Here is a 26,043-nt window from a genome sequence, read left to right as displayed (position 1 = left end):
ATTTCCGATAGAATTGTATTCCTCTGTACTCAGTGAAGTCTTGGAGTACACAAAGGGCTGCTTCAATGTAAAATGTATTTCTGACAAATGTACTAGCTGTAGTGTAATTGACTAAAACAGTGTAGACATTATATGGTGTTAGAACAACTGTAATAAAGTGTGTTATTTTTAAATAAGAAAAAGTCTTTCCCCAGCCAGCCGTGCCAGCCCTGCCCCTGGGGCATGCTGAGATGGAGATTAAGACTGGGTTTGGTAGCACAGGTTTGTAATCCCAGCGCTTGGGAGGCTGAAAACAGGAGGATCAGTATGAGTCTGATCTGTGTAGTGAGACCCTGTAGACCTTGTACTAAATTAAAAAAACTTCAAAGAAGAAAAAAAAAATAAAATGAAATTTACTCTGGATGTGAATCTGAAGTGGTCTGGCAACCACCGTGCACTGACAAGGTGGAGGTGGTTAGGTGATTTTACTGTCTTTTTAACCACCACATGCAGTTGCCATGTGTTTATATATTCAGCTGAGGCAGGAGATGAGGTTGTTAGGCTAAGTCAAACCTAAATTAGATAATATAAAACCAGGAATCAAAGTGTAAAAGCTGAATGACTTGGAGATCCTTTGAAAAATGTTCATGCGAGTTTTTAATAAGACAGTCCAATGTTGGATGAAATAAGGCTGTGTGGCACTTTAGTCAAGTTGGTTGCCCTCTGGGGGCCTTTGCTTAGTAATCGACAGCAATGTCTAAATGGCAAAAGCTCCTGTTCCTAAGGGCTTCAGCACCTTGTCCCTTTTCAAGGCATGGTGCCCAGCTGCCTTCAGGGACAACCTCGCAAAGAGGACATGAGACACTGTACTGACAGTGCTTAAGGAAGTGACTTCAGTGGAGTGTGCAGGCTGCAGTGACTGCATACCTGGGGAACTCACTGTCCTCGGTCACTGTGGATAATCAGCTGTGTCACTGGAGGTCAGGCCACCCACAGCTTTTTCCTCCTTGTTTTGGACACTTTCCGAGGCCAAGAGCTGAGGTGCTGAGGTGATGCCCCGGGGCTGCTTGGTTGACTTGGTGAGCTTCTTCAGTTCACTTGCAAAAGAGATGCCCTTTCTTTTGTCCTCTCGAGAAGCCTGCAGGGAAAAAGAATCTTTCCTTGGCTGAGGTTCCTCAGTCACAAAGCACTAGGTCACAAAGAGCCCTTTCCACTTTTCGCTTCCGTAAGTAGAACTTTGGGACAGCCCAAGGGACTCCTCTCAGGGCTCCTTAGCCACAAAGTGGAACACATTTTTCCCCCATACAGTGAAAACCAAGCCCAACAATTTTCTCCCAATTCAGTTTCACTCAGGAACTTCCTTCTAGATTTCACTAGCTCTCAGATCTGATCTTGATGTGGTTATAAATGATGTGTTTTATGAAGCGGGCCAAGTAACTAAACTTTACCTGCACCTGCTCCTTTAGCTTAAGGATGAATTTCCCTGCGCCCTTCCACTTGCTTTGGGCTTGAAACACACACTCCTGGTCCAGAAGGACTCGCTGAGAAGACTTTGGAGCAGAAGACTTCTTGTTGGGTGTGTCTCTCACTACTTCTTCCAAAAGCACGTAGTCACCCGGATTGGGGTTGCTCAAGAAGCTATAGGAATACTTGGCTTTGCATAATGTCTGAAAAAGAAATTATGATTAACCAAATAGCACATCTTCAACATGTGCAATCAGGTTAAACTTTCAGGTGGAAAAGTGACACATATTTTTAGAGATGGAAGGGACCTGCCAGATGTCATCTAATTCCTCCTTTTATATTTCTGTGGTTGTAGCTTATAATACACACTTTCTTAGATTAGTCATGTCCCCAACAACCTCTGACTCAGATGAGGAAGCATACACTTACAAAAGCTAAATAGATCGTAGACAAGGAAGCTTAAACTTATAAAGGTTAAGCCGATTCCAGATCATGCACAGTTCATAAGTAATAATAGAGACCTGAACTGGATTTTTGGCACATGTCAAAGCACGTGGACATGAAGGCCACGCAGCCGTGAGGGACAGGATCCTGCCCCTCGGAGCCTCCCTGCCCCCTGAGGCTGCCTTGCATTCACGGTCTTTGATGTTGAAGGGATTTCAGTCCGTAGCCTCCCTTTTCATTGAGCATAAAAACATCTTTCATTTACTCATTCATTCACTCAGATATTTGCTGGGGACCTACCATGTCCCAGATACTGTGCTGTGCTTTGGAAAGGTAGAGATGAGCAAAAGAAATGAAAATCTTCGAAGTCAGTTAAGGTGGCTAATTAACCAAATCACACATTAGAAACGGTAAGCAGCGCTTAGGTTGAGTGCACCACGCGGTAGGCATGGGACCAAATGCTTTACATTGATGCAATCTTCACGACTTATCCCAGCTTTTACCTCTTTGGTGACTTGCCACTTAGGTGTGCAGGAGTCAGTTTGCTCTAGTGAGTCAAGCACAATAGCAGTACTTAACGCTATAGGCATAACTCAGATTCCCCTCCCCAGCTAGTTCACCAGCACCCAGTAGAGTGAAGGCACAGACTCAAGTCCTCATAGTGGAAAGCAGAGCTGGGTTTGAACCTGAAATGGTGGCGGCGAACCTTTTAGAGACCAGATGCTCAACCCACAAACCCAAACCCACTCACTTATTTCAAAGTGCTGACACTGCTGCTAAATCTGAATACAGCGGTACCTCGGTTTACAAACTGAATTTGTAGTTATGATTTAGGGGAAGATCACTGCTGTTGTGTTTGTTGAGGAAGGGGGCTATGGTTGTATTTGTCATCTGGTGTGTCCTTTGGGAATGGAAGCAAAATTTTGCTGAAAGCTTTTATTTGCAAACAGAAGCATTTGTGAACTAAGGTGTTACTGTAATGAGGTTTTAGTTTAGAAAATAGAGCTTAACTGATGCTTGGCTGGGCTGGGGAGATAGCTTAGTGGAATAAGCACTTGCCTGGCAAGCATAGGTCCTGAGTTCAATACCCAGTACTGCAAAGACAAACGAACCAAACCCGATGTGTGCCTGCTGTGGCGTGAGTGCCCTGGGCTCGCCACCAGTGCCCCAGAGCAGCCCGATCGAGGGTCTGTGTGCTTAGCCATCAGGGTGTCAGCTCGACATGGAATCTGTGTTTGATGAATGCAAACCCTGAGCCAGCTTTGGAGAGAGCAAAGAGTCCTTTGAAACAGTTCCTTGACACCAGCATGGCCAGTAGAGGAGAGAGGGCTCAGGTAGCTCTCGGCTTGTCTTCTGAAAGACCCTGGAGAAGTGGGAGTTGGTGCTGGGCCACGCGTTTCTGAGAAAGTGAAATCCGCACTCTGCAGAATCACTTCCTAAATCCATTATCCCTGGTGCTTTCTGTAGAGCCAGAGTCATGGGGATTGAACTGCGGTCCCTGCGTGCTTGCCTAAGCTTGCCTAAGCAGCAGGCACTTTAGACCGCTGAGCTATCTCACCGGCTCAGAAAACAAAAATAACCTCCATTTGATTGTGATAAAGGCTATACAGTGTTGTCAATACGCCACAATCTACTAAATCATAAACTAAGTTTATAAATTGTATCGTATACATATTTTAGTTTAATAAAACCATTATTTTAAAGAAAAAAAGGTTTTTAAAGACATCCTCCTTTTTGGTCCCCCTTGTTCTAGAATGTTGTAAAATGAGCTCTCAATGTACAGCCATCTGCTTTGTCCCGGTAACAAAAGGACGGAGGTGAAGAAAGCTTTCCTGTTTTTTCTTTTCTTTCTTTGCTTTTCTTACTTTTTCCTTTTTTCCCTTCCTTCTTCCCCTGCCCCCTCGCCGTGCCTTCCCTTGCCTTCCGTTGAACCCAGGGCCTTGTGCCTGCTACCAAGCAACCCAGCCCAGCTCTGCATCTTTCCCCCAGGCAGAGGCCTTTACCTGCTGAATGACATCCTGGGCAGTGCTGACGCGAGGTGCTTTGATGACGGTTTTAGGTTGCTCTGGAGAAACGTCATGCACTTGGACAAAGAAGCTCTCCTCCTCTGTGGTCAAGATCACCTCTTTGTCATCTTGAACAACGCTCTTCTCTTTTAGAGTCTAGGTACAAAAGGAGAAATATAGAGCAATTGCAAGGTGATACAGAATGAAGAAAAATAAAGCAGGATATTGAGCTGTATCTTAATGTGGAAGCAAATGTCTAGGTATATACTTCATACATTTGTTAATATTTTATAAGCTGCTCTAAAAGGATGTACCTGTCTTCTGATAAGAAAGCCGCTGCTGGGCTGGTGAGATGGCTCAGTGGTCTAAAGCACCTACTTAGAACAAGCTTAGCAAAGCACAGGGACCGCGGTTCAATCCCCCAGCACCACATGCCAGCCAGCCCCGCCCCTGGTGGGCTGAGCTGGCTACACACACACACACACACACACACACACACACACACACACACACAAAAAAAAAAAAAAATTAAAAAAAAAAAGAAAGCCGCTGCTGACACACCTGCTACACAAACAACCTACCCCGAGCTACACACGGTAGCAAGGCGCACAGTAAGCCCGGCGTCTTCTGCTACCTGTGCCCTTTGAAAGTCCGCATCAGCTGAACAGATTTACAGGAAAGGAACAGCATAGCCTTTTGCCAACTACCAGAAGGCAAATAAGACCCAGAAAATTGAACTGAAGAGAAATTTCACTCGTTCCCACATAGCTCTTGAGCATGGAGAAACGCCAGGCATCTGAATGTGAAACCTGCGACACGGACTGTAAGCCCGACTGGAAAGCAAACCCCACAGCGGAAGGGCTGCGACGGCTGGCGGCAGCCGCACTGAACCGTGCTTTGACAGACTGTCCGTAATGACGAGGCCTGGAGGTCAAGTTGATCAGCTTGCCTTGGGTGGCATCCACGGAGCTCTGCGGACACACGCGCATTGTGCACAGTTACCTGTATCTTATGAAACTTTTTCAAACAGTGTAGGAGTAAATCAGTAACCAAGCAAACAGCCTATTTTCATCTTTTTCCTATCATTTTACACCCCCTCACCCTCAAAAAAACCCTACTGTTGTTGGGTTGTCTTTCTAAACATTTGCTGCTGTGGGTCACAAATGATCATGGTTTTTATGAATACACACCCCCTGGAATTCTGAGAGCTTAGGTCTCCTGTGCTGTCAACCCGGCCCTGTCCTTTGGCAGCCTCCATTCTCAAAGCGGAGTGGCTGGAAGTGATCTTGTGTAAACAGGGAGAGGCGAGGCCACCAGAGAGCAGGCCCCTCGCCTGAGGCGTGAGGCTCAGCCCCAGGTCCCACTGGCGGCCTTCTCCTAGCACAAGCTCCCCAGACAAGGCGCTTATAGAATTACTGGCCTGTCACTTCAGAAGTTCTAGCCAGTCATGGCATCCACAACTGCCCCAGATCTTAAAATCAGGATGGAAAACTGCCACCAGGTGGAGCCCTGCTGTCACCAAGACCGGAAAGCCGGCTCCTGGCCCTGGCCCTGGCCCTTGGAAGCGTGCAGGCCTCGCCCTGTGCTGTGCTCGAATTGTATGGAGCTTGTTCATTAGATAACGGCGGGGGACGGGCGGGGAGTTAGCTGCTTTTAATGTATGAAACTGTACCCTTGTAATGCGCCAGCCTGCAACTTTTCTGCCAGCCTGAAGCTTGCGCCTCATTCCGCGTCCGCTCGCGGCCGCCCAGGACGTCACCGCGTTCGTTGCTCGCGGTGCAGTTCACTAGGCAGGGAGAAGTCTGCAGGAATTCACAGTTATAACTTCAACGTCTCCCGAAACGGAAAGCAAGAAACAAAAACGCACAATAAAGTTCTAAGCTGCCACAGCTCCCAGCAGCAACGCAGCCCTCTGGGGACAGCTCCGCAGAGTGTCCCCAGAGCTCACTGCCCGGGCGTTTCCCGCCGCGGGGGCTGCGGGGACAGCAGGAGCAGCTCCTCCTTTCTACTTAGCGCCTTAGGGTGTTGTCTACCTGTTGGACACAAGTCAGAAAGGGTAGTTTCCCTCACAGATTTTACAGAGTAGGGCAGTGAGGTTCACACGCTAGGTGGTCTGTTCAGGACTAATTCGTGTAGAATCCAGACCTATCCGGAGGGTTAAACACGTCTTAAAAAAAAAAAAATCTGGAATTTTTTCAGTGTAGACAGTGTGCCTGGACTTAGTACAATCGTCTTACATGTTTTATATGTTCTTTGACTCATTGGTTTTCAATCTGTATACACAATAATTAACTTCGTAGGTTCTTACAAATAAATGAAGTTGATGCTAGAAAAATAAGAGTGTGCAGAGAGGAGGGAACAGAAGGGAATTCGATGTGTTGTATATGCGCACCAGTGCAGCGAACCCACAGCAAACATGTACTAATAAAAGTAGAGCACAATTAGGATTTCTGTTTCTTTTCCACCTTCCTCGTGCCGAGAGCATAAGCTGTTCCCCTTCCTCTTTCAAATCAGGTAACTGAAGGAAAGCAAGCCCTCGGTCAGAGAAATTACCTCCACACTGTCTGGAAGGACCACGCAGATGCTGGCCCTGGAGGTCAGTGTCAGTTTGCATTTTCACAAGGGGGCAGGAGCCCCAAGAACGGCCTGGAGCCAGATGAAGGAGTTGGGGGCAGTGTGAGAGCCTCCTGCCTCATGGCTCGTTCTCGCGGTGAAGTTCCTTGCCCCCTGACCGAGGTGAGATGGAGACTGGGGCAGGAAGAGACCCCTCCATGTGCCCTGGAGCTGGCTGTGAACACACCCTTTCCTTTCCCACGGAAGATTGTCTCCATGGTCTCGGGGAGCAGCAGGTAGCACACAGTGACCGGCCATCGTGTGGCTTCAAACGGGAACACACTAGCCACAGGAAGACATACCTGAGAGCCCAGGAGACAACAAAGCTCTAAAGAGCAGGCCAGAGAGACCTGAGTCACAGAGGGTGAGCTGAGGAACTTTGGAGATTGAACCCAAGACCACAAGCATCACGAGGCAAGTGGCTTGCTGCCGAGTTGCGTCCCCAACCCGGGGAGCTTTAAATAGACTCTGTGGTCAGACTATTTACAATAGCTCACTAGATCGGGAGGATAAACAGATGGAAGTACTTACAACCCAGATAATCAGCATGACAGCGCCATCTAACATTTAATAATTGCTTGTGTCACTTATTCAATCAGCAGATATTTTTTCTTTTCTTTTTGTTTTTGTTTTTGTGCTGGAGATTGAACTTCTGCGTGCTAAGCCTGTACTCAACCAGGAGCTACACACCCCACCTTAGTCAAGAGCTATTAGAAGTCACTATGAACTAGGTAAACTTAAATACACTCACTGTGATTTTTTACCTTTTGAGGTATATTTCAGTCGTTTCAAATATGTTGTCTTCATAAAGGTGTTAGCAAGGACAAGTTGATACATTCTAATCATTAGAAAAAGCTGAGTAGGCTTTCCATCCCATTGATCCTTTTCTTTGAAGCATTCATTTTGCCTGTTTCATGCATGTTTCCAGTGTCTACAGCCCCCTTGAGCTTCCTGGTCTTTCTGGCACATGATGAACCTGCTGAGACCCTCTGTAGGATCCTCCTGCTCACTGCCTCCAGGGCTGAAGGGGTCATCCACAAGGACTGACCAATTCCAGCCCGGGAAGCACAAGATTGTAGACAGAACACTGTTGGTGGCCAGAAGACTCCAGTTCTTTCTTCTTCTGACCCTGACATAATTGTAACCACCCACCCCTTTTTTTCTCAGTCCCGGGAAACAAACCCAGGGGGTTCTCTACTGCTCAGCTACATCCCCATCCCTTTTTATTTTGAGACAGGGACTTGCTAAATTGCCTGGGTGGGCAGGACTTGCCATCCTTCTGCCTCAGCCGTGAAGAGCTGGGATTGCAGGCACATCTGGCTTCGGATTTTTAACCTGAGTCTGTTTTGTCATATGTCAAATGGTTTTCACTGCATCATGAAATCATTCCAAATAGTGGGTGTTTGGGGCTTATCAATTCTGTAGTCATGCAATGTACAGTTTGAAAAATTTACAATGTTCACTGATGCTGTCATTTAGAAGATAGTGTTTTACAAAAAATAAGAGAGGAATTAAAGATGGCTTCAAAAGTCCAGCTGAGGGCGAGGGAGATAGCTCAGTAGAATAAATGCTTGCCTGGCATGCGCAGGGTTCTGAGTTCAATCCCCAGTATCACAAAAAACAAACAAACAAATAATAAGAAAACAAAAGTCCAGCTAAGCCCTCTTATAATTTCTCATTTCTCATACAGTGATTACCATTAGAATGACTAGTTCTCTATCTTAGCAATTCACACATCTGACAGGGAGAAGAGTCTGGGAAACAATTACATTTCTTGGCTTGTATTAAGTATCCTTTTATGGTCTGAGGCAAGCAGAGAAGGAAGCCACATGGCTTCCCTATGTCCTAACTATGGCTTGCCTATATTGCTGTGGGTCCCAGCGGAGGGGCTGGAGCTCTGGCGAGGCTGCATGTGACCATCAGAGAGCCATGAAGACAGGCCGTCACCTGCTCTGCGCCCGGCAGGCGCGGGTGGCCCGGGCACGTCCTTGCAGGCAGGCGTGAGAGCATCCCGAGGCGCAGGCCAGCGCTCAGAGCAGGGCCTGGCGCACGCAGGCGCTGACTGCCTCGCTGCCGCCGAGCTGTCCGACTGGCTCAGCGCTCACCAGCAGCGCAAGGCGAGGCCCAGTGTCCCGGCGGGCGGGCTGCTCTTGCAATGCCCCGGGAACTAGCTGCGGTCTTTCCAACATGATCAGCAGAGAAGGGGCGCCTTAGACAAAGCGGGGGAGGAGCCCGCTGCCTTGGACAGGACGGTTTTTGATTTTTTACTTTCCTGAGGATAATCATGGTAATATTAGCACACATAATATACATTTTTAGGGCTGGCAAGATAGCTCAGTGGACTAAGCGCCTGCTCAGGCAAGCGCAGGGACCAGGGCTCGATTCCAGGCCGTACACACTGTGCTGGCCTCAGTCCCCCCGTATGCTGAACTGGCCAACAAGACTGGGCGTGGTGGTGCATGCCTATAATCCCAGCACTGGGGAGGCTGAAAACTGGAGGCTCACCACGAGTCTGTACCAAATACATTTTTTTAAAAAAGCATTTTTATTAATTCTGACTAAGGCTGAGGATTATTCATCTTATGTGAAGTTATGGAATATTTTCAAAGAGATACTATTGTTTTACTTACAAGCCTTTGCTGACTTATCTTCTAAGTTTGGAACCTGATTTTTGTTTTTTGTTTCTTCAGGGCTCAAATTAAAGACCTTGCACTTGCTAGGCAGGCACTTACGCTGCTGAGCTGTCTTCCTGGCACAGGAACCTAATTTTTATTATTATTATTATTATTATTATTATTATGATTACATTTAGTACAGGGTCGACAGGGCTTCACTACACAGATCAGACTCGTACTGGTCCTCCTGTTTTCAGCCTCCCAAGTGCTGGGATTATAGGTGTGTGCCACCAAGCCCAGTCTCAGTCTGAGCCTCAGCTTGCCCCAGGTGGTGGGCCGGCATGGTATGTGGTATGCTGGGGATTGAACCCCAGTCCCTGCGCTTGCCTATGCAGGTGCTTTAGTCCCCTGAGCTATCTGGCTGGTCCTTGAATCTGATGTTTTTGACATGCTTAGAACCCAACATGTTTGTAATGTTTGGAACCTGATGACTTTCAGATTTTGGAGATTTTTGCATTTTGGAATATTTGTAGTGATTGTATAGGATGTGTGTACAGCGGTGTCTGTTATTGTGAAAACCTTCAAAATAGTGAGTGCTGTGCTGGGGAGATAGCTCGGGGCACAAGCACCTGCCTGCCAAGCTCAAGGACCCAACTTTGGTCCTCAGACCACATGCCGTGCTGTAATCCCAGCACTGGGGAGGCTGAGACAGGAGGATCACTGAGTCTGAACTGTGTAGCAAGACCCTGTATCAAATAAAAATAAAAAGAAACAGTGAGTATGTGAGACCTTTCAGTGCTGTAAATGGTTATGCAATATATGGTTTGAAATGTCAGCAGCGTTCAGTCTGCATTAGGTAAAATGTAACAGGCACTAACAGGAAGATAACCAAATTCAAAGTGCAGAATACCTACAGCACTATACTGCACAATAGTAATCCTTTTGCAGTTTTGCTTTCTGTAGCTGTAAAAACAATGGTCCAAAAGTATTGTGGAAAATTCCAGAAATAGACTATTCATAAGTTTTACTAATAATTCTGACTAGTGCGATAGAATCTGCTATCTGTCGTGCTCCGTCCTGTGCAAGCTGCGTGTCATCTCTTTGCTCAGTGTATCTATGAGGATTTCCCACTGGTAGCCACTTGGAAGCCACTGTGGTGATCCAATCGGTGCTTGCGCTTCTACAGCGTTCGGTTCTGTCCACGGCTCTGGGCGTGCATGAAGGGGCTGGACCCCATCTCTTATGGATAAGGGGATTCCACGGTACTGAGGCCTCATAGAAACGTACAAATACAGTACTGGACCCACAGCTGATGACAAGCAGAGGAATCCTCCAACCCCTTGTCCCCTTTGTTTCATAAAGAATGTTTTTCAAACCCAATTTCTGTAACTTAGAGATAACCTTTTAGATATGTACAGAAGAATACAATATTTTGCCCACACTCACTTAAGAATAATAAAATCAAGGTGTACTTAGGGAGGAGGGAGGCAGTCAGTGAGCGACGGTCGGCCTCAGACAGCGCAGGCCGCCGCCCGGACGCACTTACTTCCTGCTGGGCTTTCAAGACAATCCTGCCCACGTAGCCTTCTTCTGGAAACCAGCTGTTCAAAATCTGCATGATCTCTTCTTCTGGACCAATGACCCTCTGAAAGGGTTGCTTCCTGCATTCATTTTTTTCTTTTGATATAAAATACTTTTCTTCCATCAAAAAGTAGTCTGTGGAGAATAATTTGGTGTCTTGTTCAGTCATCAGAATCTAAAGAGAAGGCAAAGGCAAAATTAGGCATACTTGAGAAGGCGGCACAAAGTTAGAGCCAAAACACGCTTTCCTGGCCAGGTGTGGCGGCCACACTGTAATCCCTGCACTCAGGAGGCTGCAGCAGGAGGACTGCTATGAGTTTGAGGCCAGCTGGGGCTCCATAATGAGTTCAAGCCCAGCCTCAACTGCATAGCGAGACCCTGCCTCAAAAATGCAACAAACACAACAAAGCAAAAGCAATCAAAGCAAGCCTTCATAATGTCCACATAGGCTGGGTGTGCCATTTACATGTGATATCTATTCTAGAGTGTCGTGTAATTCTTTTGCAAGCTCTAAGGATCTGGTATACCCGAAAACGATTGTTTATGTGTCCCCTGGGCAACAGCTTCTTCATAATCCCCAGACAGGGGGCTTGCCGGCTAGCTCAGCTGTTGAAGCGCCTGCCTGGGCAAACACAGGCAGGCTGGTGGGACAGCAGTTCGATCCCCAGCTCCACATGCCACAGCAACCCGCCCTTAAGGCGGCCTGAGCCTCAAAACAAACAAAAAACCCGGACAGCAGATGGTTTCCCACTGCTGGAGTGCGAGCACTTGCTGAATTAAGCCTGGAGGCTTCTCAGTCTTTGTAACCTTGCTGCACAGGACTGAGCGAGCGGAGTCCTCATCCAGCTTTTGCTAGCAATCTTTCTCTCACATTGGAAATCGTGCCTTCTCTCGGAAGCCTCGCAGGGCTAAACGCTCACGTGCTCTAAGTTGCTGTGAATGCCTGAGTGGCTGGCCCCTTCGGTAGCCCCGAGCCTGCGCAGTCAGTGGGCGCGCAGAGACAAGGCCTGCAGCAGGCCAGCTGCGCCTGAGGTTTGCCGTCAAGACTTCCTGCGGTGTCTGCGGAGCGTCGGGCAACACGCCTGAGAGCCTGAGAGAGTCAGTCTTCCCGTACACACAATGGGAACAGTGACAGCAGTAATCCCTTGTGCCTGTCTTACGGAGGTACACAGCACAGAACAGACGTCGCGTGCATCCGCACACACTAAAAGTTGCGTCCTTCTAAGCGTCGGATCCTGCGGGCTCAGGAGACTTGCCTGTTGGAGGAGCTGCTTGGCCTTGGTGCTTCCTTTTATGGTGAAAAGAGCGAAGGGCTCTGGGCCCGGGGCCCCGTGCACCGTGACTCTGTGGCTCTGCACACACCTTCTCTCTTCGGTGTTAAACATCTGTCAAGGAAGATCACATCATTTCTTACTCATTCCAAGCGACACGATACAGGAGAGCTCACATGTGGGAGCACATACAGGGACCCTGGATGCAAACCGGAGCCCGCTTGGAACCCGGCACACACTAGTGTGGTAGAGAAGACCACGACACCCTCCTTGTTAGCCCAGGAAGAATATTTAGCATCACACCCAAGTATTAATTTCTTTTGAAACACAGCATCTTTTTTCCCCCATAATAACTAGGGACTGCTATTTCCTGAAATGCTTATTAGTCCTTACTTATGAGCTGATTTATTCTAAAATACCTGTTGAGTTCCATCTCCTCCAGGAAACTGGGACAGAATCTTTAATAGATGACAAGTGCTCCGCCCTTAGAGCTCACCATCCCGCACACAAAGAATCCTACAGAAAGCATTATATGTCGCTGGGAGGAGAGGGTAGGTGCATAACCCCTTCCCAATAGGAAGCCATTCGTGGAGGGCTTACACTGTGTCAGACCTCATGCCCTGCCCTAGAGGACTAGGGACATACAGTATACGATCCTTGTCCTCAAGGGCCCCCAAGTGAATGAGACAGCCTCAAGAGCACGTGGACCATTGTAGGAGCATGGCGAGCTCCAAACGAAAGGGCCTAGTTCCAGTCGGAAGGCAATAATGAGCTCTTCTGTTGAGACAGGGTCTTGCTATGTAGTCAGGCTGGCCTGGACCTGCTGTGTAACCCAGGCTGGCCTCACAGTCACAGTGATCCTCCTGCCTCAGCCTCCCGAGGGCTGGGATTACAGGGGTGCACCACCCTGCCTGGCACGGGGGGTCTTCTTGAAGATGGTACCACCTAAGCAAATCTTGAAGGGCCCCGTGTGACACAGCAGGTGAAGCAGGAGACGGAAGAATAGCAGATTCAGCAAATGTGCTAAGGTCAGCGGTAGCCTAAGGCAGGACTTCCTGAGGACGGGGTGAGGCCCGCGGCTCACACGGGGGCGGCAGCGGAGGGAGGGAGAAGGCCAGGGTCGCAGGCTAGGCAGAGCCGCGCAGTACACAGACCTTTGTCTAACTGGCTGACAGTTAGACCAAAACTGCCGGAATGGAAACCTGAGGGTTGACGTGTCTCAGCATAGATGGCTTTTAGTTTTAAAATTGTAGTGGAGTAAAGAGGCTGCCCATTTTACTATGCTGAGTAACCAGTCTTAAAGATGTAAAAAGTTGCCAACATTTACAAAGAACTAGATGTTCTGATTCTCTTGAGAAAACAAAGATCTGGTAACACTGCATGGCAACAAGTGGCTGGAGCCACCCGCTGGTAACAGACTCCTTCCAGGGAGCCTCTGTCTTGCCTAATTACAATCATTTACACTGCATCCTTGTCACACTCAGGAGCTGGGCTGTGCTACCCCCACAGCATTGGAAGACCAGAGAAGGGTTTTTAATGCGAAATGACAGCATCACATTTAGGTTTTACACAGATCTGCCTGGGAGGCTCCCCAGGAAGACAGGCAGAAGAAGACAGATTCAGAGGAAAAGAGACCAACTGGGAATCAGTTTCTTAGCCAGGTGGGAGTGAGTGAGGGCCAAGGCAGGAGGGACAGAGATGAACAGATGTGAAAGACACAAATGGGCCCGAACTGTTAGTCTTAACAGGGGGACCGAGAGGAGGGGAGACGCCCAGCCCCCGCAAGAGTGATGCCCTCCACGGTCAGACAACGTGTCACCCTGCCTGGGCCGCTGGGAGGGATGGCGTGCTAGACTACAGAACTAAACATTTGCTCTTTCTTCCCAGCTCCTGCATACAGCACCCACAGCCTCGCAATCTCGGGAATGATGAAAGCATTAGCTGGCCTTGCTTCCCTCTGGTCTTCTCTTGTCCCCCAGCCCCAGTCAACAGCTAGAGGACTCGTGGCTGAGACAGTGGAGGCGTGGTTAAGCACTCTTATGGCCTCTGCCAGGCCTCAGGAGGGGCAGGGTGGAGACTGAGCCCAAGGCTTGAGCAGTAGCGCCTACACAAGGAAACCCCGTGAAGCCCTAACTGATGGGGTTCGGACAGCTCCGAGTCACTGAATGGGTGACGTTCCAGGAGGGTGGCCCGGGGAGGGGGATATTACGTGGGAAACTAATGAGTCCTACACGTAAAGTGCTGGTAAGAGCCCAGGGCCGGCCACTGTTGCCACTACTCCCACAGCCACCTAACAGCTCTTACTGACCACCTTGCTGTACACGCCAAAGCCCACCTCCAGCGTGGCAGTTCCTGCACATGCGCTCAGTGAAACAGAACTTAATTACCGAAGAGGCTGGCATGGTAGTGCTGGAGGAATTTTCTTCCATTCTCCGGCTGTTTATGAATAAACTAGAGATCTCCAAGGCTTCGTTGTGAAGGTTTCGCAGTTGAAGATGCCGGTATCCTGGAATAACGGAGAATCGGGACAAGCCCATTAGTTGTGTGCTGTGTGCGCTGCGAGGGACATGAACCCCGGAGGTCACTACCTTACACTAGGCAGAGGGTGGATGGCGCACACGAACAGCAGCACCTGGGCCCTGGGAGAGCTGTCCCTGAGCATGGGTTTTCGGCCACCTGAGTGGTAATTAAGTCATCCAGTGCTGCTTCCATTAGACTCAAATGGTAAGATGAAAACAGCCTCAAAAATCAGCAGGAAAATATGATCCTTTTCATACGAGGACGTTGACTGTCTCTGTTTTATCAGGGGCTGACAGCCCATCTTCGAGCAGCTTTCATAATAAAGCATTCCAATAACTGCACTGATTTAAGTAAGTCATGGCATGAATCTGCCAGTGGAAAATGGACTACAAAGTGGGGACGTGAAGACGGGCTGCAGTTCCGTGCAGAGCGCCTGCCTAGCATGGGCGAGGCGCTGCGTTGGATCACCAGCACCAGGAAAGAACAAAACACCCTGGCCAAACGGAAACAAGTGGTAAGCCACTTACTATGACCTCGAAGTGAACAGTTGCTCACTATATAGATCAGAAAATGAAAATCGTTAAGTTGTAAAATGAGATTAGTGGGAAGACTACTTGTTAAAAGCATGTTTGTAGGCTCGTGTGTCATTTACATGGCAGAAAAGTAAAGCCTGCAAAAGCTATGCACCTAAGAAGATTACGTTGGCAAGACAGAAAGAGGTGGATAATTTTTTCTGCAACAGGATCTTACTATAATAGGACAGGCCACACTCACAATTTTTAAACTCACAGCTTGTTCCAAATGTGCAGTTTTCCTACCTCAGCCTTCTGAGTGTTGGGGTTACAGGTGCGGGCCACCACACCCCCCAGTAAGAGGCTAATTCCTTCCTTTTTGTGGCTGGCTCAGCCCACACTGGGGCGGGCTGGCACGGCATGTGGAGCCAGGGACTGCACCAAGGTCCCTGTGTGCTTGCCTAAGCAGGCGCTTTAGACCGCCGAGCTATCTTGCCAGCCCACATGAGGATAATGCTTCAAAACTTGTTTTGGTTCTCTGTCCTTTCTCATACTTCTCTAATCATGGTTGCCAGGCTCAAGCTGTGAGAGTCCGCCTCCCGCTGGCCAGGCCATGCACACACTGAAGCCTAACACCCATGTCTCAGAAGGTGGCTACCTCTGGAGAGGCTCTGTCACACAGTAATTAAGTTAAAATCAGGGTGGGAGGTTCTCATCCAACCACACCGGTGTCCAGACCAAAGTAGGAAGTTGAGCTAGCCAAATAGCTCGGCGGATTAAAGAGGCTGCAAGCAGGCCCAGGGGCTGGGGGTTCCATCTCTGGGCCTGCTGTGCCAGTCTTGCCCCTGGGGTGCGCTAAAACGTCAGTTGAGACTGGGCATGGTGGCGTGTGCCTGTAATCCCAGCTCTTAAAAGGCTGTAAACAGGTGGATCACTATAAGTCCGATCTAGTAGTGTCCTGAACATCCTGTAGACCCTTCCCTAAAATACAGAAAAAAAAAAAAAAAGAACTAGGGAGTTATGACATAGAGATGCCAGATGTGCACACCAAGCGGGGAGGGGGGGGACACACCAAGAAGAGAAACTTCTCGAGAGACCAAACCTGGTATTATTGAGATTTTGTTCTTCTAGTTGTCAGACAGAATTCTCTATGGTATTTTGTCACAGAAACCCTAGCAAATAAATGTGATGATTAAGAGCCACTAGTATAGTAATAAGGGAAATGGGAAGTGACAAAAAGTAGGAAACTGGTGGGCATAGTGGCATATTCCTGTAATCCTAGCCTTGAGGGAGGCAAATGCAGGAAGATCAAGAGTTCAAGTCCTGCCTGGGCAATTTGAGGTTGTACCTCAAGGGCTGGGGATTTAGCTCAGTGGCTTATGCGCCTGCTTGAGACTGTACCTCAAAATAAAGCAAATAGAGGGCCAGCCAAGTAGCTCAGTGGATTAAAGTACTTGTAGGCAGGCGCAGGGGCTAGGGGTTCGATCCCCAGGCCTGTTGTGCCGGCCCCGCCCCCAGGGTGTGATGAGACAGCAATTGAGACTGGGCCTGGTGGCACATGCTTGGGAGGCTGTAAAAAGGGAAGCACTTTTTTTTTTTGTGGAACCAGGGATTGAACTCAAGCCTTTGTACTTGCCAGGGAAGCGCTTATTCCACTGAGCCATCTCCCCGGTCCCAGGGAGGCTGTAAACAGAAGAATGTCTAGGAGTCCAATCTAGTAGTGAGATCCTGAACACCCTGTAGACCCTTCCCTAAAATACGGAAAAAAGAAAGCAAAACAAACAAACAAACAAACAAACAAAAAAGCACATTCAAAATAAAACAAATAGAAAGGGCTGCGATTATAACTCAGTGCTAGAGCGCCCGAGGGTCCGATCCTATGTACTACCACCCCTGCACAAAAGAGAAAAGTACTGTGTTGGTGGAGCTTGGAGGATGACAGTGTGAGTGTGGCGGGGGTTGGGGGGTACAAACTTAGTACCTGGGTACCCAAGGTAGCCAGCACAGTGGGCGCCTTTGAGAGCCTGTTAGAAGGGTGGAATCTCCAGCCCCGCCCCAGACCTACTACCTCAGGCTCTGCTTGTCACTATCCAGAGCCCAGGCAAATGTGCATCGGAGTTCAAAGACAATGCACGATATGCAATGCATTAATTATTGAAACTGTGCTACTAATCGGTTTTGAAACTGTCTCATTGCTATTTGTTTCTCAATAAAATTATTTAAAAAATAAAACAAAAAATGCATCATACAAAAAACAAAAAACAAACAAAAAAATAAAGGCAACGCACAGGTCAGGTTCAGGAGCCCAAGGTCCGTGGCGTGGCCTGCGAAGTCCGGCCAGAAGCCCAGCGCCCCCACTTTGCCAGAACTCTCCATGTAACTGGGGCTCTACGGCTGACGCCCACCCTGGCCTCCAGGCCTGGGATGCCGCCAGGCGTGACTTGGGAATTTCACTCTACCTCGCTTTAAGGCCTTGAGGGGGATGATTCTCTGAGCTGTTATTGCCGAGCTGTTATTTTCCACGACTGCAAAACGCAGAAACACAAGATCTTCAAAGTGAACCCGGAACAGAAACTGCTCGCTCCACATGGGGTTCAGGGTGTTCCGGTGGATGGGCTTTGTGCGGAAGTGGCAGCTGTCCAGGGCCATGCCCAGCACGTCCACCTCAATGCACGGGCTTCCAGTGCTGTTACCAGGACACACGTTCTGGCCAGAGACAATCTGGAGGGCAAGAGGAATCAGTCATGGAAGCTGACAAAGAAGCAAAGACAACTTCTGCTCCTCACCACTTGATCTGTGAAGAACAGTGGAAGAGTCCGTAAATAATTAACTGCTAAAAAAATAAAATGGTTGTAACTGTAATTGGGCAATTGCATGGCTGGAATCAAGCAAAAAGCCTAATTTTTTCAACAGCATTCATTTAATTATGGTTTTTCAACTGTCAAACTTTCGAGTACCTTAGAACAAAGCGATATCAATGGAATTAACTTTCTCACAGAGGCTGAAAGAGGAGGGATCTCAGGCCATGTGGCCATGAAGGTGTTGCAGACACTGTTGCCAATGTTGGTAGGAACGTATCACACGTACAACTGCAAAATACTCCCTGAATAGTGTTGCAGCAAGACACAAGATGTTAAAATTCATAATTAATTTATAACCTTCTGATAACACATACTGTTAACTCTAGCTAAACCTTATCGTACAGAATGAGAAAAAAATCAGTTTGGATGGTTAGAAAATCTGTGAATAGGTTATCTCAGGAATTTGGGTGTGGTGACAAGGCTTCCTTCAGAAAGACAGAGAGAGGGACAAGAGTTACGGTGGAGAGAAGAGGAGAGCCTGTCTCTGTCCTTTCCCTAGGAGGCGCCTGGACTCTGTTCTTTTAGCTGAGAGGAAGGGAAAGGATGGGGAAGTGGAGACAGCTGCCAGGTTCTTGCAGTATAGGAGAGTACGTGGGGATTTGACAGTGAGGGGAGGGTATGTGGGGATCTGCCCATTTTGGATTTACATGCTAAAAGGAAAAAAAAAAAAAAAAAGGCCCAGGAATGAGAAAATGTGAACTCTGTGTAGAGGCAGGAAAGATGCCTCGTGGCATCTGCGCACTGGCCTACGTTTGGTCTTCCAACTTGTTGGAGCCTAGGAGGAGCAGAGAGAGCCAGGAGCTCAGTTTGTATGGGGCGGCACTGAGTTGCAAGGCCCCGTGCTCTGGAGGTCGAGTGACCATCATGAGCAGCTGAGGCGGGGCTCGCGGAGGACGCCGCTGGGCTCTGGCGGGCACACCCGCCGCAGCCACTGCCTTCTGTGAGGTAAACACAGCCTCCTGGGAACTCAGTCTGCGTGGACTAGGACAAGGCAGGCTTCTAACGCCTCAGGACGCAGTGACAATAGTGGCTCTACTTACAGTTAGAGAATACACAGCAGGCTCCAGATTGTCTAGATCTCTTTCCAGTGGAGAAAACTTCTGATACATGGGACAGCTCTTGTCCCAAAGAACTGGTGGCTTCAAAACATAACCGCAGCCACCATTTGCCTCAAACATGGCGGCGTTTAGGTGCAAAGGGAGATCTGCAAAACAGAGGAAGCCAACCTGCTGATTACTTTGTTGTGGAAGTGTTACATTTTCTTTAATGGTGAAAAGAACATTGCATCTATTTTCTTCTTCTTCTTTTTTTTTTTGCGGAACCAGGGATTGAACTCAGGCCCTTGTGCTTGCCAGGGAAGCGCTTACTCCACTGAGCCATCTCCCCGGCCCTTATTTTGTCTATTTTTCAGAAGCTCAAGTACGAAGAAGAGAAAATCAGCCCCTTGTTCCCGGGCCTGATGAATGAATGCCCACATGCCAGGTAGTGGCAGGCACCAGAGATACAGCAGGCAACAGAGGAACAATCCCTGTCCCCTTGCAGAACACCCTACATATGGGAATATTCAGTGTTCCTATTCTAACCCAGCAAGTACAAGTTTACAATATTCATCTGAAGGTTCTTGTAAAATACCTCATTCTATGCTGAATTTTGGGGTAATGTCATTTTCTGAACTCCAAACACCAAGCTATGCAGGCAAGAATAGGGCCAATTCTTGCTATTTAAGGAAAGGTAAAATCTTAACTACCCAGGAAAGAATAGCCAGAAAAACAGCTTTTTGTTGAAATCTCAGGTTCAACCCATAAATTACTTTTAGCTTTTTTTTCTATTGTAGTTAAATATGAAAAAAACCATCATCACATACGACTCACATCATGTCCACAATCCCCTCAATCATAAATTTTAGGAATCCTCACAAAGGCTTGGAGTCTGCTGTGGCCAGGTTTTCTTTGGCACCGCTGCCTGACGAGTGGCGGGCTTCCTGCACTATGTCTAGGCTCTTTCATACTTCCCATCTGATGGCTCAAGTCTGTATAAAAGTCGCCCAAATGAGCAAAAGGTTTACGAGACACACCTGTCACACGTTCCTGCCCTCTGCTAGATCCCTCCCATGTGCGGAATGAACTTTGCCGCATGGCCCGACACCAGGGGAAAGCGCGGGGAGCGCCTTGGTGGACGAGGGGCTGGCTCTGCGCTTACATCTTGTGTGCACACTGCTTCTGTGCAGCAGAGCTTGGCTAGGACTGTGGGCGGAATTCTTGGGGCAAAGTGTCTTAGACATACACGAGCCGGTGGGGCCACCCTCCTTCCCTGTCAGGCACTCGCCCGGCACCCACGCCAGTGTGGGTGCGACGGATTCTTGGGGGCTGTGCTCTCTCACCTGCAAGTTCAGAAAGTGTTTTCCCGGCCACTGTGACAGGACAAGGCAGGCGCGGTGCAAGTGGCTACGAGAGTGAAGCAAAGTTGTGCACAGGAAGGGGGTAAGCAGGGCACGGCACACGCGGGCTGAGGGTCCTCATTCTGGACATGGGAAGCGCTCCAAAATATGAAGCTTTCTGCGAGCTTCCCACGCCTGACCTCGGATGATGGGCTGCGGTCCTAACAGATGAACACTAACATATGCAAAACTACCTTCAGGCTCTGGATGTGTGTGAAACACACACTCTGTGTTTAGATTTCGACCACATTCTCCAGATACTTCACTATACCTATTCCAAAATTTAAAAAAATCTCAATCCAAACACTTCTATTTCCAAGCCTTTTCATAAAGGCCACTCAACCTGTATTCCTAGCAGGGCAATAGTGAGTCACACTTACTGATTATATCTCAGGTTTAAAGCCTGATCTTACTGGCACTGCACCTACTTATTAGCTTTCCAAAACCTTAGGGTACTTTGCTTGACTAAGATCTCATTTGGTGACTCAAGATATAAAACATGGAGTTGTTAGGTTTGAAACAAGAATAGGACCTCAAATCCAGCCCTTTTACTGTTTCCTAGGAGTGGTCTCAGAACTTCATCTGGGGGCCAGCCACATAGCTCAGCAGAGTAAAGCACCTGCAAGCAGGCACAGAGGCTGGGGGTTCAATCCCTGGGCGTGCAGGGCCAGCCCCATCCCCAGGACATGGTGGCACACCCTGTAATCCCAGCTCTTGGGAGATTGTAAATAGGTGGATCACTATGAGTCTGATCTAGTAGTGAGACCCTGAGCACCCTGTAGACCCTTTCCTAAAATAAAAAAAAAATAAATAAAAAAGAACAACTGGGACTATAGTTTAAAGTCGATGTTCTAACCAAGTGAAAGAAGTGCAGGAGTGAGTGAACCAGTGACTATTGTTTTCTGTTCATTTAAAAATCTTGTATTGAGTAACACCATTCTCATAGTATTTTTCCATATTTTTGGATTCTTAAAACACCATTAAAAAAAAGCACAACTTTTGTTCACTAAAATGTAACAAATTCTGTTTTACAAAGAGGCGTTTCCAAGCACTTCCCTGGCAAGTGCAAGGGCCTGCGTTCAATCCCCATTTCTGCCAAAAAAAAAAAAAAAAAAAAAAAAAAAGAGGTGTTTCCTCCGATAGGAGCTATCTGTTTACATACTTGGCGGTCCTCTATACGAGGTAGGAACCGCTCTGCCCTGGATGGAAAGAACCCAGAGCGACTGTTGCCAGCAGTAACCAGGCGTTTGCATACCAGCCCCAGATCAGTTTCCACTGAGAATTAATTTTGTTGAGTGTGGGGTTACTATAAGCTGGTTCCCGATCACTTCTACCTTCTTGAAGTTGACAGAGTCAGCAGGAAGCTTCAAAGCAATGGCCTCCCTGTGTTCACACAAAATCATCTGGGGGCATCAGGTCCTCCGACACCCAGGAAATGGCCAGGAGAGGACCCCTGACCCATGTGAGGAGTCTAGAGGCCCAGTGCGAGGCGCCATGGAAAACCAAAGCACTCCTAACCTTGGGATTCTTTCAATAATTAGCAAAGGGTGATTTCAATGTTTTTGCTTATCCGTCTATTGGGCTTTGTTGCCCACAAACAGCAAGTGCCCAGAAGAGCTCTGGACCTACTATCAAGAAACAGGTTCAGACTGCAGTGGGCTTCGAGGGACAGGCTGCTGAGCACTGGCTGTGTGCAAGGTATTGATCCAAGCTGGGCCCCAGTTCGCAGGTGTGACTGCCTTTATAGATGGCCACCCTGATGCTGCATGTAAGGGGAGAAGTTTAATCAGCCACATCAAGTGCTGCATGGAGTCCCAAGAGGCTAGATGACAGCCCTCTTCCCTGAGTTGGAAGATAAGCAGAAGAGCCTGAGGATGAAACACACAGCACAGACATCTGCCTTCGGTTTGATTCCAAGAGGCATGAAGCCTTCCAGAGTAGTATGTGCAGGGGCAGCTGCACTTCAGCATGCTGCCAAGCTTTGGGGTGACCCGGGCAGTGGCAACTCCTGGTGGCCCCTTCAGCCTATGCTATTAGTGGAGCCAGTGTGTCTGCGCCAGTCCTGGCAGTTCAGGAGGAGAGGCAAGTCCAAAACCAGATGCACTTCCAATTCCCTGAGAAAACCACTTTCCTAGTTATTTCAGCAGACTTAAAGTATTTCAGTATCATAATAGCCAAAGGCACCAGTGACACAGGCCTCAGACCAGGTCAGGGGTGTGAATCTACAAGCCACTCTGCAGAGATTAAAAAAGAAATGGAAAATAAAATTTTACAACATTGGAAGTATCCCACCATTTCTTCTGTTTGTGGGTCTGAATCCTACTGTTTTCATAACTTACCAACACACTGAAGGAGTTTGCGGAGGGCTGTGTGCCGGGTGCTATGCTAAGGGTCTCCTGTGTCACCTTAGGTAGTTTCAATGGAAAAAAGTAAGTATACTAGGGGCAAGACAAGCCGTGCTGGTGTCTCTGAGTCTCTGGGACCTGCCACAACAGGCAGGGGCCAGACGGCTCGCTGGCCCCAGAGCTCAAGCTGTGGTTTGACCTCTTCCAGCAGCAAGGCCGTGCTGCGGGTTTTTGTTCAGCGGCTGGTGAGGAGGGTCCGATCCAGTTCACACTAAAGGAATAAGCGCCGCTGCTGTTTTGCTGTCAGAGGGAAAACTGGGCAGCTGAGCGAGCTCCTAGGACGCACGCCTCACCTGCTGCTTCCTGGCCTTCTACAACGGCTGCCCCCTTCATACCCAAGTAGGAGCAAAATGCTTTCTCCTTCAAACACTTGGACACTTGCATTATCATTCTAAGTCATTCAGCAAGCTTGAACAAACAAAATAACCATTTTGTTATCTCTTGCTCATCTGAGAAATAGATTGTAAGGTATCACTTCTTTTTAAACCTTTTTTGGGGGGTTACTGGGGATCAAACTTGGGACCTTGCACTTTCCAGGAAGGAGCTGGTGTCACTGAGCTATCTCCCCAGCTCCCAAGGTACCACTTCCTTGGGTTGTTCTGATTCAGTGGATAATAGGAGTCAAGAATTCATCACAGTGCCTGGTCGTTTGTGCGTGCAGTAAGTGGAACCTTTCACTCTGGAGTTTTAGAATTCTGGTCAGTCTCAGCAACAGCAGAAGAAATGGGATTGTTACTTTCTGTTCACACAGTTCATGCACCTGCTTTCCTATTATTAGTCTCCTCCGTAACTGACCAGTATTCTCCATTTCCAAGGAAGGAAAAGAAGATAAAAGCGCTTTAATTTCCACAGTGCTTGGAGGGGGCACTACTGGTTTTTGTTTTGTTTTGTGATACGCAGGGACTCACACATGCTAGGCAAGCGCTCTACCATGGAGCTATCTCCCCAATCTGATCGTGCCTTTTACAATTTGAGACACGGACCGTGTATGTTGCCCACCCCAGCCTTGAACTGGGTTCAAGTGGTCCTTGCTTGAGATATCGTACTGGCAAGGGCCGTACGTGTGTGTCGCGATGCCTTGCGAGAGCAGCTGCAGAGCGAGGCAGGGCCAGTAAGCAATGCTAGGAAATCCCAGAAGGTCTGTAAAGTCAAACTAGTTACAATTCTGTGAAGAGCAGTCCATGTTTAAAAAACGCTTTATATGGGGCCAGGGAGATGACTCAGTAGAATAAGCGCTTGCCTGGCAAGCACAAGGGCTTGAGTTCAATCCCTGGTTCCGCCAAAAAAACAAACAAACAACAAACAACAACAACAACAAAAACCCAAAAACTGCTTTCTAGAGAGGCCATGGCCAAGCCCCTTAACGGACGCCCTTTGTTGCACTCTTCTATTGCCTTCACTCCAAGCCTTAGAAGCACAACTCGGGCTCAAATTCACTTTCCTTGTCCATTTTCTGTATTTCTTTCCTCGCACATGGTGTGCCCCTGGCTGGATTTCGCCCCTCTGAAAAATGCTCGTGGAGCCCCACTTCCTAGAGCTGCCACGAGCGAGGCGAGGGCCCAGGTCATTACCGTCTGTCTGGTAGTTGAGAGCCACGAGCTGTATCCCGTGCAGCCAGAACAGGAGCGGGTTGGGGTTGGACGAGTCGATGCGGGTGGCGGCCGGGTAGGTCCTCAGCAGCTGGCCGGCGGTGTGCTGGATCAGCTTCTGAGAGTACCTGCGACACAGGCGCTTGGCCGCGTTCTCGTTCAGCGACGAGATGTGGTAGCATTTGGGCGTGCGAATGATAGCACTGAGGGATGTGGTCGGGTTGGGAGGGGACGGAGCTTCCTCCCAGGTCTGTCGAATTCCTTCGTAGGGACCTGGGCGCCGCGAAAGAGCAGGCTCGGGTTAGGGCAGGAAACGTTCCTAGCGCGCAAGGCATCAGAATGCGCCTGGCCTTTCCCTGTGAGTTACCTCACCCCTTGAAGCAGCAGGGCGGCTACAGCGCCACTGGAGAGCGCGTGCTTGGCCTAAGCAAGGCCATAGGTTCAATCCCCAGGGCCCAGCATAAAAAAAGAAAACAGTAAAATAAAATGAGGGGAACAGGACAGATTTACATTAAAAGCTGGAAGTCCTTGCTCTCAGTACCTCATCTGCCCCGTCGGGACATTTGCACAAATACACGACAACATATGTACAAGCGTGTAAAGCTTACAGGGCCGGGGCGATAGCTCAGAGGCATAAGCACCTGCTTGGCAAGCGCAAGGTCCCAAGTCCGATCCCTGGTACAACAACAACCGCAACAACAAAAACCCACAGGAAGCAACCCAAATGTATCAGTGACGAGTGGTTAAATAAGTTACAGTGTATTCACATAATGGAACATCACATAGGCATTAAAGATAGTAAGATAAGTGTAGAGGAGGTGGTGTGAAAATTTATAGCACAGATGAAAGTTGGACAAGTGTGCTCAGTTATGTTCCATTTGGATGATCTTAAAAAGGATCTTGTTTTTTGAATAAAACACAATAAGCTTAGTAGTTACCTCTGGAAGTAGTATCAGTACACTGAGTGGAAAAGACTTTTAATAATATTCTGTTATTTGAGTTTGTAACTACGAGAATTTATTACTTTCACAATAGAAAGTAATTAGAAATTAGAAAGAAAATGGATATATCTTCTGGGTAGGAGTGTAGTTCCAAGAACCATTAGAACATTCCAAGGTGCTTCCAATTTTTAATGTTGAGGCAGCTAATGCTAAAATATCTTCCGTTGAATGTTATTTTCAGTGCATTAAAAGCATAAACTACCAGCTAAGTATTATGCCACATTTACACCATAGGAGCACGTATGAAAATCAAGGTCTGCAAATTCTGAGCAAGAGCTTAGACAGCACGACATCTGAATCCTTCAGCACGAGGAATGACCAAAGATACTGTACGAAGGTGACTTTACTTTTTCCAGATGTTTTGTTGAGTGACGCCGTCTCCCCCGGGCTCATTCTGCCCGGATTGCTGCCAAAGATGGACTTCCTGCTCTTCCGTTCTTTTCCTCTGCTCGAGCCAGATGCGTTCAGAGTTGACAGGCCTGTTCCCATAAAATGAAAATAAATAAGCCAAAACTGCAGGCAAGGGATCTCAACATTTTCCATCCCTGTTAATGTTTATTTTGAAGTCCTGTTACTCTCTTGCAACCAAGCTCAGAAGGTCTATTAGAACTTTTGGCTCGGGTAATAACAGCACTACCAGAAAGCATAGTAAACATTTTTTCACTGTTGACAAACGCAACAAGATTTACATGCTTATTGGAGAATAATTATAAAATCTCTCCTCTTTCTCTTCTCTCACTCTCCT

The 26,043-nt window shown here is 48.1% G+C and overlaps 1 protein-coding gene across 1 annotated transcript in view; it reads right to left on the bottom strand.

Annotated features, from left to right (window-relative positions):
• LOC101588282 (1-phosphatidylinositol 4,5-bisphosphate phosphodiesterase epsilon-1) overlaps positions 1 to 26,043 on the bottom strand; it is a 233,328-nt gene that overhangs the window by 4,702 nt on the left and 202,583 nt on the right. Inside the window, exons 23-32 of the mRNA XM_023709028.1 lie at positions 25,646 to 25,777; positions 24,280 to 24,570; positions 18,907 to 19,070; positions 17,465 to 17,726; positions 14,361 to 14,479; positions 11,959 to 12,087; positions 10,668 to 10,877; positions 3,891 to 4,049; positions 1,428 to 1,646; positions 907 to 1,117 (exon numbers count right to left, since the gene is read on the bottom strand). Of these exons, the coding sequence (XP_023564796.1) occupies positions 929 to 1,117; positions 1,428 to 1,646; positions 3,891 to 4,049; positions 10,668 to 10,877; positions 11,959 to 12,087; positions 14,361 to 14,479; positions 17,465 to 17,726; positions 18,907 to 19,070; positions 24,280 to 24,570; positions 25,646 to 25,777 (1,874 nt within the window). The 3' untranslated portion in view covers positions 907 to 928. The remainder of the gene's footprint in view (positions 1 to 906; positions 1,118 to 1,427; positions 1,647 to 3,890; positions 4,050 to 10,667; positions 10,878 to 11,958; positions 12,088 to 14,360; positions 14,480 to 17,464; positions 17,727 to 18,906; positions 19,071 to 24,279; positions 24,571 to 25,645; positions 25,778 to 26,043) is intronic.

The sequence above is a fragment of the Octodon degus genome, unplaced genomic scaffold (assembly GCF_000260255.1).
Source record: "Octodon degus isolate 3935 unplaced genomic scaffold, OctDeg1.0 scaffold00010, whole genome shotgun sequence".
NCBI classification, from domain to species: domain Eukaryota; kingdom Metazoa; phylum Chordata; class Mammalia; order Rodentia; family Octodontidae; genus Octodon; species Octodon degus.
The sequence above is the reverse complement of the archived record's forward strand: the minus strand, read 5'-3'. Positions and strand labels throughout refer to the sequence as shown.